The following is a 14,449-nucleotide window of genomic DNA, read 5'->3' on the forward strand; positions in this document are numbered from 1 at the left end:
TCCATTCTTTTACTAGTTAAGAAGAAAGACATGTGTACATTTCAAGGGCTTTATTTTTCCACAAAAAGGGGTTGAGATAAAATCCCATTAGCCATCCAGCATTTAAAGATGAGTTGATTCTTCTATCCATGAACAAAGAATGTTTTCTTGGCTCTGGGGGGGGAAAAAAATAGGTTAAGGCACAATAGACTAAGTCCAACATCAAAAAAAATAAATAACAGAGTTAGGTTTTACCAATATCAGAAGTGTCATCTCTGCTTTCCTCAGTCAGCAAGCCTTCATCCCACTGCATAAGAAGGCAACATTAAAGCCACAGTAGGAGGGGGGAAAAGGGAAATTAGACATACCTCTCTGATGACTGCTCAGTTGGCTTTTTGTCCACTGCAGAGGTAGTCTAAAAAATAAGCCAAGTCTTTAACAGTAGTCCTCAAGAGCCACTATTTAGTCTATTTTCCATGTCTTCCAACAGACCCAAATCAAAGTCATGATCAAGCTCCTGGACAGTTTGCTGAGGAGTTGATCATATACTTCAGATGTGGTGGGAGATATGGAAAACATACTGGATAGGGTCCATCAAGATGTTGGTGTCAAAGGCTGTGCCACACTCCAAAGTCACCTTTCTTTAGCGTTGATTTGGTAAACTTGGGTGGACCCTGAAGAGAAGCAAAATATAAAGAGTATGTTTAGTACACATTACATGAAAATAGTAAATAAAATAACCTGAAACAGGTCCTACATCATACACAACTTCTGCCTCAACCTCTTTGGTCTTGTAAATTTGTGGCTATAAACCTCTACAAAACACCACTGCGTGATTACGTAATTGCTTATTTAACCATTTTGATGCACAAATAACTCCCATTCATTTCCCATGTTATTCCACCCTGGATGAGTTTCTTCCAGTCAATCATTTCAAATCCCTTCATTTAAAAAAATTAAAAACATCCCAAAAAGCTCTTACACTGAGGACAAGATCCTGTGTGGATAGCTCACCCACACAAGTGTCACCAAGTGGAGGTGTAAGGAATAAACAGTACACTTATAGAATATATACCTCAGGGTTTGGACCTTTTCATTTTTAGTTTTAAATGTGGTTTTGACAAAACCTAAGCGAGTCATTCATTCAACTGTAGTACAGGTGGATGAATGACTCGCTTAGGTTTTGTCAAAACCACATTTAAAACTAAAAATGAAAAGGTCCAAACCCTGAGGTATATATTCTATAAGTGTACTGTTTATTCCTTACACCTCCACTTGGTGGCACTTGTGTGGGTGAGCTATCCACACAGGATCTTGCTATTAAAAATCAACGCACACCGAGTCAAAATGTCTTCATTCAAAATTGGAGTGTATCATACTGCTAAAAAACTAATTTAGGAAAGCCGTGAATACTGATCGCGGATATCTAAACATAACACGGATATAGGAATTAGAAGCTAATTTAAAAAAATACTCACTTTGCTGACAAACTGCTCCTTTTTGGCCGTTATGGCCACATTCTTGATGTTTCCCAGCAGTCTGTGCTCGTTGAGGGACTGAAACACACAATAGAATGATTTCTTTTTAGACATTAACAGCAATAGGTAACGCAATGTAGCCAATTTGTTTGCAAACATTTTTCGGTCTGCATCCACATGTGGCTACATCACAAGAACGACGCACGCTCCGGTCAAAAAGCACTCTTAAAGTGAGAACTGGGGCTTCGAAATCCCCAAATGACAACGTACCGAATGCGCTGCGTTGTCCGGTGAGAACTTTATCTGGTCTTTCTTCGGGAAATCGTCACTTCTGTGCAGCTCTGCAGTCCACTGCCTTACTGGTTCCTGGCTCATCCGCCATTTTAAAGATGGCGGCGGCCAATTGAACTCTGACTTTACCATACATGGTCATTAAAAAAGCCGTACTAGACACGATCATCTTTTTTTTTTTTTACCTTACTATACATGGCCATGAAAAAGCCTTACTATAGGTGGTCTTTTTTTAAAGAAACAAGCCTTACTATACATTAGGGGTGGGAAAACTATTCCACAAAGGGGTGCATTAGGTTTTCATTCCAACCTATAAAGAGGACACATTTTCATCTATCTCTACAAGTGCAATCAGTGAATTGCAATCAGGTGCTTCTTGTTTTCTGCAGAAATCTCATTGGTCAAAGTGCCTGTGCTTCATTGGTTGGAACAAAAACCTGCACCCAAAGCCGACCCCGAGGATCTGTTTGCTATACATGGTCATTTAAAAAAAGCCTTACTATTTATGGTTATTAAAAAACAAGCCTTACTGTACATGGTCATTGTTTAAGCCTTAATATACATGGTCATTTACTATACATGTTTTAAAGAAAAAAAGCCTTACTATACATGGTCATTTAAACAAAAAACCTTACTATGAATGGTCTTTTTTTTTAAAAGCCTTAATATACATGGTCATTTACTATACTTTTTTTTGAAGAAAAAAAGCCTAATTAAAAAAAAAGCCTAAGTATACATGGTCATTTAAAAAAAAAAGCCTTACTATAGCAGCCTGGTGATGCAAGTGGTTAGTGCGTCAGCCTGACAGCTCTGGGGTCCTGGGTTCAAATCCAGGTCATGTCCATCTGTGTGGAGTTTGCATATTCTCCATGGGCCTGCATGGGTTTCCTCTGGGTACTCCAGTTTCCTCCCACATTTCAAAAACATGCACAGTAGGCTGATTGGACACTCTAAAATGCCCCTAAGTATGGGTGTGGATTGTGCATGGTTGTCCGTCCGTCTCCTTGTGCCCTGCAATCGGCTGGCCACCGATTCAGGGTGTCCCCCGCCTCTGGCCCGGAGACAGCTGGAATAGGCTCCAGCACCCCCCGCAACCCTAATGAGGATAAAGCGGTTCAGAACATGAGATGAGCCTTACTCCACATTTTTTTAAAGAAAAAAAGCCTTACAATATCAATCAATTACAATGGTAATTTTTGTAAGAAAAAAATGTCTTACTATACATTTTCTGTCACCGTAAAAAATATATTCATACACATGTACAATCATGCTAAACATGACCAAATTTCATACTTCTTTAAAATTGCTCACGTAATCCTATACGTCAACATCAGCAATTGGAGCAGTTTGGAGGAAATATGGCATTTGACTTTTTTTTTCATTTTAGATCATTATTTTATACATTGCTCTTTGTGGTGTCAAAAATTACAATTGACGTGGTTAGGGTTATTACAAGCTGTAGTGGGGAAGCCAAAAGATAAAAGAAATGAAAACTCCACCTCTGTCTCACAAATACTTAGAGAAAAATTTGAAGAGAGTAATATTTACCTAGTATGCTTAAGATGACAGATGTCATTCTGAGGAGACGGTTTTAGACGTGCGGTTAGACAAAACGGATGTGTCTATTCAACACAGATCGAAAAAACAGTTGTTCCTGTTGCATAAGTCCACTTAACGCTCTTGACCACCGCTGACTGTCTTCATACTTCCGCCACTGGCCGGGCGGAATAGCGAGCCGCTGCAATACAATCACGCATGACCTCACAAGAGAAAGAAACCACTGGCATACCAGAGTCTATATTTAAAAGTCAAGCCCGGGGATGTTTTTCTTTATTTGCGCAATTTCAAGTGTGGTCAGTGAGGAGAGAATAGTTGAGTGTGTGTGTGTGTGAGTGTGTGTGTGTGTGTGCGCTGCTGTGTATGCGTGACAGAAAGAAGGTAAACACAAGGCAACAGAAAGGGAGAATTTAACCATCAGTAAGATAATGAAGGCAAGAAGAAAAGCAGTGCGTCAGCACCATTAGGCTGCCAGACCCCAAAAAGTGTTCGGAAACCGCCCGCTTCCAGACAAATTCCGCCCCGCGGTCCATCTCACGTCTGGCTTATAAAAGGCCGTCCCTCGCTGTCTCCTCCCACCACAAATCCCAGAAGGAGGAGACGACGAATGGATGCCTTTTTGTAACAAAAAAGTGAAGCGTTTCGAGGCTTGACCGCAGCGAGCTTGCACTCACTCCGAGCTACGGTACAAACAGTCCCACGTACGGTTATGATACACGCTATGAAAGGCACGCAAGTATCGTAGAGCTATAACACAGCATGTTTATCAAATGTCTGGAAAGTATTCAAAAAGGGCTATGCTTTAAAGAATTTTAAGGACAAAAAATGCACAGGGAGTCCTCGAATTATAATGTCTTTGAAAAAATAATGGACCGACGTGTAACGAATCACTTTGCGTGTATGCTCCATGTTGCAAAGAGTTGCAATGAAAATCCTAACTCTCCTTCCCCTTCTCATCAATAATGGTAAGCGCAGCATCTTTGATTCTATTTTAATGTATTTTACTTCTTGACACTGAGTCATTCGACAGAATTTTGGACTTAAAAAATAAAATCTGACTCCGCTAGTACCGGAATGGAACTTGGTTGTAACTGGAGGACTCCCTGTATTACGATGTGTAATGAGGCTGTGGAACGGTGAATACTTTCCTGATGCGCTGTCTGGACGTGGACATATTTACAGCCTGAAATTGAGAGTTCAGGAGCTCGGAGTCACTAGCGACACTTGCAGGACTTGACCACCATGTTGGACAGCTGCTCCACGCGAGGGCTGCGTCCGATGAAATACATGATGGTTAGGGGCTCCAGGTCTTGGGGGACGCAGCAGGGTGATGCCGACGCTTCGGGGTTGAGCTTGTTGTAGAGCGGCAGAATCTGAAACAGACCAAAAATTGGTTCAAGTTCAGTTCAATACAAGTCAGCGTTTAAAAATAACGCCATATATCATCAAAACAATATATTGACACGGTTGGATTATACACGATTATTGTCTATAAATCAAGTCCTAGTTGTAGATGTGTGGCATATTGCTTGTTCTTGATGTTATATGTCAACCATAAAAGGTGACAGGCATTTACTGTACGACTTTGAGGTAAACCAGCAGCCCGCAAAGAAGGAATGTCAACTTCATTGCATTGTGCACGCCAACCAACTCTATACATTTGACATAAGTGGACATGAATGAAAATGAAGCCAACGTAACAGCTGTTACATGTTCTGACCTCACTGACATTTTGATGTTTGTGTACATTTACAATTTTGTTCCATAATACACTATTTGTAGAACTCTTTTATAAATTTGACAAGAGTCCCCAAGTATTTTTTTAAATGTAAAATCTTAATTTTGAAGTCATAATTGCCGAATAACATATATTTTCTTAGGAAATTTTACCAATATATATATATACATTCCAGCCCTTTTCTTGAAAAAATTGGTGCCAAGTCCTAATTTGTTTCATAGTTGGTGCCTTCTTTGCAAAATTTCTGAGTCCGAGCATACTCTAACATGCAAAATGCATTTTCTATTGAAGTGAACGTAATTTCTTAACCTGAAAAAATTGAAATACCAAACATTACCCACAAAAACATGAAACACTTCTACACAAAGTGTGAAAATTTGAGGTCTATCCAATGTAAATTGTCAACATTATTGGCCTACAAAATAGGTTCAAACATTTTGGAAAAAGTTAAAAATTAATGTTGTTCTTCTCTAGGCTGAAATGCGTTCTAATAAATATCATAATATATATTATCATTCAGTGCTAATATTTGAAACTTGCATTTGTGCTGTCTTTCAAATTGTCCCTAATTAAACTTTGTCAGTTCTGCTATTTGTACTCGAAATAACGGTTAGTTACAGTGAAAAGCAGAAGCCCACCATGTTGTAGTGGTTGTTGGCACTCCAAAGGTAAGGACAATTGCCAGCGCAGAAATTGGCCTTGTAACCTTTGGGCTCGTGGATCCACTTCCAATTGAGGTCTCGCCGGAAGTCGATGTAGAGCGAGCGCAGACAGCAGCCCGACTCGGAACCGCTAAAACACAAGGATAGGTCATGGGAGGATGACAAAAGCAAACGTTAATGACAATGCGAAGCTGCCAGGGTGCGAGCCTAGACTAAATCAAAAAGTCAAGTCTAAACACAAAGACACAATCATGTTTGAAACCCACGCGAGGCATTGTTCCTGCACTCTGAAACAACAAAAGACAGAATAGTTCGAAGAGAGAGTCGTCGACGGTCGTACCGCGAGCAGGTGGCCGCGTCGGTGGCCGCCGCCGCCCTCTTCTTGCGGTTCCTCTTGGCTGGGTTCTCCCTGCGGTCGCTGGGCAGCAGGGTAAGGATGAGGTGAGGCGTCTTGCTGCTGAAATCCGTCTGACCTTTCACCTGGCTCTGCTTCTTAAGCTGTCGCAGCTGCTCGTCGTCCACGCCTGAAGGGAAAAAAACAAAAAGACCTTCAGTTTTCTCATTGCTATTTAACTTCATCAAGACAGTAGGTAGAAATTAGCAAGCTGGTTTTCTGTTCACCATTTTATTTTGAACTGGCGTCTATGATTTATTATCCATCACGAATACTACAAGTGGATGGAAAATGAAGGTTGCAGAATATAAGACAGAAATAAGACACAAATACGACCACACGTTTGATACACCTGTATTATATGAGTGAAATAAAAACATTTAAGAAAAAAAAGCCCAATTCTAATTCATACAAGAAATGGTTGGACTTTGTGAAAGCGAAAAGAGCAAAAACAAGACCTTCACTTGTCTGAGAGCAGAATCAAAAATTGATTTTTAATTTTTTTTTTGGCATAAAGAGCGGAAACAAATATTGGGCCGAGTGCAAACCGGGAGTGAAGGGCAGTCATTTGGGAACTGTCTCAATAGTCTCGCAGTGTTGGAGGGGAACAGAGTGGCCATTATTTCGCCGACCGGTGTGTCACAGGGAATCGTTAATCATTCGGTGACTGCCGCGTTTCCGGTAGCTTTTGGAAGCTGGTGTTTGTTGAAAAACTGCAAACTTACCTGCAAAGAGAGCCTCTAGTTCTTCGCTCTTATTGGGAATGATGTTGTTGGTGGACGGGACGAAGGTGCAGCAGGGACAATGGACGCCCACTTTCAAGCCAAGATTGCTCTCTGTCAACAGGAAGGAAGCGGTGAGGAAGAGAACCGAGGGGTCTGAACCCGAGTGTTGAGACCGACCTGGTTCCGACACCCAGTCCTTGACGGTTTCGGTGACGTCCACGGAGATCCAGGAGCCCCTCGCTCGCGGCTGAACGGTGCGGGAGTCCACGTAGCGCTGCGTGGACGTGCTCTCCTCGTCTGGCTTCAGCAGCTGACCCCAAACACACAATCCGAGAAATGAGTATTAAAACAACAATGTAGTTATTCATACAATACGCTCATGTATGTACTGGATATCTCATTCACATACCTGTCAACCTCTGCCGATAACTGCCCTTATAAATGATTATGATTCCCCTTACAAACCCCCAAAAAACCTTACAAACACCGTAAGACGTACGGTGTTTGTAAGGTTTTTTGGGGGTTTGTAAGGGGAATCATAATCATTTATAAGGGCAGTTATCGGCAGAGGTTGACAGGTATGCATTCATCACATTACAACTTTTTGTTGCTGATAACATCATTTCATATCTACACTGCATTAAGTGTTGGCAGTTGTCCACTGAGTCTAAGGAGGCTCATTTATACATTCAGGTATAAATAACTCACACTAACTCTGTATGGTGATAAACATAAATTACCAAAAAATAAAATGGAGGCATGCAAATGAATGGCTTTCCTGGGAATTCTGTGAGAGGTGCGAAATGTTTGCCCGCAACCACTAAACACATTTCACACAGGAGATTGTTGACATATTCCCATCTACTTTTAGACAAGATAAATAAGCTTGTGTAAAAGTAGTCTGTCTCTTTTGAGACACGTGAGTGAGTCCCCTTTAGAAACATGTTTAAAATGTCTGTTTCTGGGTTTCTAAATCAGAGATGTTCAAATTTCAGGTCACTTTGTAGTTGAGGTTGTCCTTTGGACCCCTATTTTGTCTTCCTGAATTAAATTGACAACTATTGTGGTTGAATTGGGTTGAGACATTGACCTAAAAATTGTAAATTCCCATTTTAAAAGTGTTCTCTCTCTCCATATATATGTACTTTCTTGTCTATTTTTTTATATGTACTTATAATTTAATTGTCCTTTTTTTATTTTGGGGGAAATATGTTAATATACATGTATGTAAATATGTTTAAAAAATAATAATAATTAAAAAAATACAAATATTCTCCTTGTTCATTTACTTGTAAATTTTTGGTTAGTAAATTTAGTTCTCAGTATGCATTTTCTTATTTTAAAAAAAGTTGCTTACCTGGTATATCTCAACTCTCTGCTCGGCGGCTTTCGCTTGCGGGTTAGGGGCTCGGAAAATCCTGAATTCGGCTTTGACCAGCGTGTTGTTGGTCAAGTCCACGCTGCTCACGTCGAACTGGACGCTCCGATAATGTGAGTCAAACGGCAGTGTCTGCACCGTGTCTGCGGGACGAAAATGATCACGTTAAAAGCCTACCTGCTCGTATGCAGTTTCCGCTGCTGATTAAGTTAACATTCACATGCATTAAGAGTAGTGATAGAGAACAAATGAAAGGTTTAAACAGTGCGGTCCGGGCCATGGTGGAAGTAGCTGGATTGCTGCCTTTACGTAACCAGCGTGTGTGTTTCTTTCATTCGAAGCCTAGCATTTGCTGGCATAACAATCGCACGTCCACCATTGACGTGATGTCTGGAGAGAACAAGCCCGCAGTCAATGACTTTTCAATGTCGATTTCCGCTTTGCCATAAGTTGGATGGGTGCTAACATAAGTCCCCCCTTCAGTTCTATACTGGGAATACTGCACTTTTTGCCCAATTTGATCGCAATCATATATAGAATGAAATGATATGTTGCTAAATTACACATTGGAATATGTTATGTATATGTTATCTGTCTACCATGTCCCTCAAAAACGTTATGACATTTTTGGCGATTTACTTCAAAAGATGGCATTCAGTATTTGTAAGTATTTTGGCCTTGGCTTATGAGTTGAATTTGTTCCATTTGTTCCGTGACCATGGTTGTAACATACCACGCCTCATCATGACTGAAATCATCAATATTGAAGGATGTAGAAAAAAATATAAGTTGGTGAGTATTGTCAAATTACTGCATTAATTTGTGTTAAGATATAGATTGTTTAAGGATTATTCAAAACTATTCCATTGAATTTTGCATTCAGAATTTCACATGGTCTTAGTTAATGAGCTAACTTGCAATTCTTTGAGTTTTGTGCTTAGTTTAAAGTAAACTTCAACAGGAAGCGACAATAAACAGCTTGACGCAAGAACTTGGCCCTTTCGAAAGATTGTTCAATATTCAAATAAAAATATAAATCAAAACCCAGAAGTTAGTGTCACTATTAGATCAAGTTGTCACACACATCACCACACATTCATTGCTTCTTTTGCCACTTCTCCTGTTCATGGTCAATTAAAGGGTTATTCCATCTAATAGAGTGACATACAACCTTTCAGACTCACGTTATAACCATTACCGAGTGGGAAAAAACCTGCACTCATTGCACTCTAGTCACAAACCACTACACTGGCAGCGACTGAAATGTCAGGCACTGAATGTTTTGGTGCCACTGACAGCCATAGACTAATGATTGCGGGCATGATTTCTACTTTATGGGTACTAAAAGCCTTTTGACACTACGCCTCCATCCATCATGTGCCAATGCAAAATCAAAAGAAATGCATCTTGCTAAAGGGTATTTCAACATGGCCACCAGCACAGGCCTACCACCTCGGGGAAACGACTACTCTGCCGCCGAATCATTTCGCCGTTGCCGGCAATTGAGTTCGGAGTTAAATTGTTCGAGACCAACAGTACATTTCAAGTACTTACAAAGGCAATATTTGGCAAGATTTCCATGCCAATCCAAATCCTCAATAGTAAACAAACCTAACATTTGCACTGATATGGCGAGGAGTGGCTACTTTACATCTCCAGAAATGGGCGTATTTGGACAAAAACATTGAGGAACTATACTGTACTTATACAATTCAGTGCCCCAGAGGAAAGATGTTAATGAATGCTTTATTGTCATTGTACATACATACATATACATACGTTGTATATTGTACGTTGTACAAGGAGATGCATTCCAGGTACAGCCCAGCCGGATAGTTATGACATACATTTAGTACATACTTTTACAATACGGCCAGGCTGCCTGCCGAATCACCATTGACGGCGCTCGGGAATCAGTGTGAAAGTGAAACAATGGGTTTGGAAGAGTGGAAAAAAATATGTGGCACTCCCCTTCGAAGTATGCACCAATTACAACTCCATCACTAGTAGACATCCATCCCATTGGAAGTGAACTGCCACCCTCCCACTTTAAATAGATTGGACGTCTGTTGCCGTCAATGGCAGCAGATGAATTAAGATGTATGAGCAGATGTTGTTGCGTTCAAGTGACTTTGAAATAATTTTCAAGAATAAACTAAAAACACACAAAGTCTGGTACTGGCCGATCAATCCCACATATCTGAGTATCGTTAAAAATGGAATATCGGGGCAACACTACTTACTGGTTTGTGTGCGCGGGGGCAACATGTCAATCCTCTGCACTTCTTTGGCATAGTAGTCCTCCTCGCTGCTCTCTCGATCGCACGTGGAATCCGACTCGGTCGCTCTCTCCTTCAGCAGCTCCCGAGTGCTGTTGTACAGCAGCATGACCTCCGCGGGCACCGCTCCGCCGGACGCCGCCGTGGGCGACGCCGTCCCCGCCGCCTCGTCGTCGTCGTCCGGCGGGCTCTGGATCCGAAGCTTGCTGAGAATTTGTCCGCGCACCGCCTCGATGCGCCGCGACTTCTGCTCGTCCAGGTTGATGAAGGCGCATGTGTTGATGCCCTTGACCAGCGCCACGGACAGCCGGAGAAGGAGCAGCAAAGCCAGGCGAGACAGCCACATGGTCCGCGGAAGACAGTCCCTGAACGGCCGCGGGGGCACTCAGACAGTGGCAAAAGCAACTCCCAGGAACTAAAAAGCCGACACTTAAAGCCCAGAGCCGCGCGTGCGTCAGAAAGTTTTGAAAGCCAGCGCGATAAACAAATACGACTCTAAAAAAATCACATTAAAAAAAGCAGGCTGATATCAGGCTTGGCTTGACTGAAAACCACCGACTGCTTCTCAACGACAACCGACAATTACGGCCACTTTATCACGACATCGAAACAAAGTTACAACCAGCACTTAAAAATAAGTTTAATAACCGGTGAGCTACTGTTAACTGAACTCCAGTGTTTTGTTTTGTTTGTAAAATTAGCAATTCGCCCTGAACCTGCACGAACAACTCCGAAAAAATGAAGCCTCACAATTGAGATTAAAAATAACTCCACCTAATTAGACTGCAAATATGTATATCTCTCCAGTGTACCCGTAGGGTAATAAAAACAAATCAGCCCATGATAAACTCACCTCCCCTGGCTCACGACGTCTCCTCACCCCTGACAAGCACATTCGTGGGGCCAAAGGGGCCACATAGCCAACTCTGACTCAACCTACCAGCGGTTCTCAGAACGACCCCCCAAAAAAGCTCTTATCCTCTCTATAGGGTAAACAAAACGAAGTTAAACAACTAGGTAACGTGTTGATTTATGCTATAAAACTAATGGCGAGTGCCCCCTCGCATAAACATTAAAACACGGGGAGGAAGAAGGAAAAAAAAGTTGAAAAAGGTGAATGAAAGAAGTCCTTGTGGCGGAGGGGCCGCTTTTAGGGCAGGTGAAGCGGAGTCCGATGGTATGCGAGCAGACCTGCTGCGGGACGGAGCTCCATCACGAGCCGCGTCGACTGAGCCACGCACGCCGGGAAAGGGACCCCGGAGGCGGGGCTGGGCTGGGAGCGGCAGCCGCCGTGCGTGGGTGGTTGGGAGGCGGAGAGGCGGGCTGCTAAACGACGGGGAAGGGAGTGTGAATTGTGGATAGGAGCCATTTCACTCGCACCAAAGTGGACACACAAACACACACATAAGTGTGAGACATATTTAATTTAGTCTAAAAATAACAACTATCCTCAAGTGGTCTGCAAATGGAGACAGAAGCTGGCAGCTAGCAGCCTCTTAGCTTAGCATGTGGGTAAAAAGCAAAAACACTGGTGTAAGAAAAAAAACATATACTAAAAACATGAATTATTATGGAGGGTTTTGACATTTTCGCCACACAGACATTTTCCTGGACTTTTTATGTATACCACTGAGATGACAGATTGAGAAATTATAACATAGTAACTAAATGCATTGCTTGACTCTGTAGGTGGATTGCGTGTGCATTGGCACGATGGCTGACTGCCTCCAGACTATGTAATGACTATGTTGCAGCAGGCTTAAAATGAAAAAAGGTCATTCTCATTCCACCCAAAATCTGAGCTAAATGAAAGCTGTAAAATCAAACATTAACTGATGCAGTTGTTTCAAAGCAGCAGCTCTTAAACGTCTCCCGGCATTTGACGTCACTTGCAGGCCACTTTATCTTCCAGCCATCTCGTTGTTAATTACAGTTTTGGATTTGCACAGCACTGTTAATCTGTCATGGGTGGCTTTTATTGGTGCTCTGCTGCCATCCCATCGTACTGTCATTATAGTTGTGGGCAGAAGCCTGTAATTGCTTTAAGTAGAAGGAAAGAAAAGGTAGGACTCGGCCTGCCTCCGGGTTTTGGGGTCACATCACACGCACCCACTCCCACTTTTGTACTAAATGATAACGCAGTTAACGTGCCTGACTGGAGATGGCGACTATGCGACGGGTGATTGCGCTCAAAGGATATGGGGGTGTGCTGGTGTTTCTTGCCGTGACATGTGGCTTGAAAATGAGGGGGAAAAATGGTGAAAAACAACTTCCAACCCGTCTGCTGCGCTTTTCCTTGCAGCCAAAAATAGACGAGGCGCTGCCACGTCATGTGGGCCTCGGTGCTTTCGCTGGACTCACACACGCTTCCAGGCACTCGCATGCACGGTCGCATAGAGGCTCACACTCAGTCAGAAAAACCTAAGGCACTTCTGGCTGTACAGGGGAAGCTCATCAAGGTTTTATTGAGGAAAAAAAGCTACAAAAATAAATACGGATAAAACAATGAGGAGTACAATCTCCATTTAGGACAAGGCAAAAAGTAAAAAATTAACATTGTGAGCATCGGGTCATCAACACAAGTCACAGTCCAACATCCTTTTTAGACCTTAAAGTCCAGTCTTCGGACATGTGTGTGTATGTGTGTCTACACCTCGTCTTCATTTAACAGCATGTTAGGGATCCCTTTGGAGATGGGAAACTGTCGTCCAGATTCGGGACACTGCAGGCAGCCTTCAATCACCTCAACCTGAAGCAGCATGAGAGTCACTATCACCGCTGGAGGGAGCCAAAGCTCATATATGCCAGTAACAATATAAGGGAACTGGACTTTCGGTGCAACGGGGTCAACATCAACAAGATTTTATAGCAACACCAACCAATAATATAGTCATAGCAAGGAGCTACACACCTCCAAGAGAACCCGGTGCACCTTCTTGAGGAACTCTTCGTTGCTCTCAAAGTCTGCCACCAGTTCTCCTGGCAGGTCTTGCCGCTGACCCAACTACGAAGGCAGGAATGAATACAAATAAGGTGCATTGCTCTCATTGGAAATGTTGAGTGCTTTAATTGCAGGCACCTCATCCGCTGCTTGCAGCAGAGCGCTCCACTCCAGCTTGGGGATCATGCGACTAACGAACTGGGGGTTAAAGTCCACCTCATTTACCTTCACTTCAGTTGCCTGCAATTGGATATTTAAGCCCTCAAAATTTTACATCACAACGAAATGGAATATAATTCAAAGAAATTAAATATTTGTGTGGCAATGATTCGAAAGATTGATTCAATGCATATTGTGCTGTTCCTTGTCTGATATTAACCTTGACCACCAGGCGGCAGTATAATACATAAAGCTATATTTCCATACACTTATTACAACTATGTAGTACATACAAATAAATATGAAATCTTGTCCTTTTCTTGGTCATGTTTTGGTCTGTGAAAGAGATCTCTCACACCCAACACTGGTGATATGGTCATAATAAAGTTTAAATAACCAAACTATGCCCCCTGCTGAGAAATTTTCACAAAAAAATATCAAACGGAAACGTATCGTATATCATGCACGCATTATTAATTCGTTATTTTCTCATCAAAATGAGTTATTCGAAAATGTAGATCGTCGTCAGTTTAGATTCAAACACAGATGAAATTGATCAAAAAGTGAGAGATTATGCCGTTTTCTGTTCGTACTTACCTTAATGAGCAGCGGATATCCTTTGGTAACACCCTTCACGTGAGATGTCAGCATATTGTGCGTAAGAAGCTTCATGTTTACGTTAGCTAACTATGTATTTGTGTTAATAGTGTAATAATTAACAACGTTCTAGTGTCTATTTGTCACGGTTCAGCGTAAAACATGCGGAGCGGAAGTTGCGTCGCTTAAATAATTCCCGGAAACGTTTGTTCAAATCAAAGGTTCCGCATTGAAAACAAATGAATAATAAATGCAACAATCTCGAAAAATA

The 14,449-nt window shown here is 42.0% G+C and overlaps 2 protein-coding genes across 7 annotated transcripts; both read right to left on the reverse strand.

The window, feature by feature from the left end:
* Positions 1 to 35: 35 nt before the first annotated feature.
* tgfb5 (transforming growth factor, beta 5) lies at positions 36 to 12,778 on the reverse strand. 6 transcript variants are annotated; one of them, XM_077609182.1, is made up of 13 exons: positions 10,446 to 12,778; positions 8,182 to 8,345; positions 7,002 to 7,134; positions 6,825 to 6,935; positions 6,046 to 6,229; positions 5,682 to 5,835; positions 3,297 to 4,678; positions 2,512 to 2,844; positions 1,728 to 1,867; positions 1,458 to 1,535; positions 348 to 653; positions 235 to 286; positions 36 to 153 (listed from the first exon to the last, which is right to left on the reverse strand). In XM_077609182.1, the coding sequence occupies exons 1-7, from the start codon at positions 10,825 to 10,827 to the stop codon at positions 4,520 to 4,522; spliced, it is 1,287 nt and encodes a 428-aa protein (XP_077465308.1). In that variant the 5' UTR covers positions 10,828 to 12,778; the 3' UTR covers positions 36 to 153; positions 235 to 286; positions 348 to 653; positions 1,458 to 1,535; positions 1,728 to 1,867; positions 2,512 to 2,844; positions 3,297 to 4,519. The 6 variants fall into 6 exon arrangements, with proteins under 6 accessions (XP_077465308.1, XP_077465307.1, XP_077465312.1 ...); XM_077609181.1 differs by having other exon boundaries at positions 1,728 to 1,871; XM_077609186.1 differs by having other exon boundaries at positions 348 to 394; positions 617 to 653; positions 1,728 to 2,844.
* Positions 12,779 to 12,920: 142 nt separating this feature from the next.
* Positions 12,921 to 14,369, reverse strand: trmt112 (tRNA methyltransferase activator subunit 11-2). Its single transcript, XM_077609187.1, has 4 exons — positions 14,179 to 14,369; positions 13,561 to 13,662; positions 13,393 to 13,485; positions 12,921 to 13,230 (listed from the first exon to the last, which is right to left on the reverse strand). Exons 1-4 carry the CDS (start codon positions 14,251 to 14,253, stop codon positions 13,129 to 13,131), a joined length of 372 nt encoding a protein of 123 aa, XP_077465313.1. The 5' UTR covers positions 14,254 to 14,369; the 3' UTR covers positions 12,921 to 13,128.
* Between the last annotated feature and the right edge of the window lie 80 nt (positions 14,370 to 14,449).

Source organism: Stigmatopora argus, chromosome 9 (assembly GCF_051989625.1).
Source record: "Stigmatopora argus isolate UIUO_Sarg chromosome 9, RoL_Sarg_1.0, whole genome shotgun sequence".
NCBI lineage: Eukaryota > Metazoa > Chordata > Actinopteri > Syngnathiformes > Syngnathidae > Stigmatopora > Stigmatopora argus.

Excerpts from the sequence above, each read along its gene's own strand:
- tgfb5 (XM_077609182.1), bottom strand. The coding sequence starts at position 10,827 with ATGTGGCTGTCTCGCCTGGCTTTGCTGCTCCTTCTCCGGCTGTCCGTG. Across the intron at positions 8,346-10,445 it reads GCCCCCGCGCACACAAACCA|ACACGGTGCAGACACTGCCG; the intron begins GTAAGTAGTGTT and ends TTCGTCCCGCAG. Across the intron at positions 6,230-6,824 it reads ACTAGAGGCTCTCTTTGCAG|GCGTGGACGACGAGCAGCTG; the intron begins GTAAGTTTGCAG and ends TTTTCCCTTCAG.
- trmt112 (XM_077609187.1), bottom strand. The coding sequence starts at position 14,253 with ATGAAGCTTCTTACGCACAATATGCTGACATCTCACGTGAAGGGTGTT. Across the intron at positions 13,486-13,560 it reads TGCTGCAAGCAGCGGATGAG|TTGGGTCAGCGGCAAGACCT; the intron begins GTGCCTGCAATT and ends CTGCCTTCGTAG. Across the intron at positions 13,231-13,392 it reads TGCACCGGGTTCTCTTGGAG|GTTGAGGTGATTGAAGGCTG; the intron begins GTGTGTAGCTCC and ends ATGCTGCTTCAG.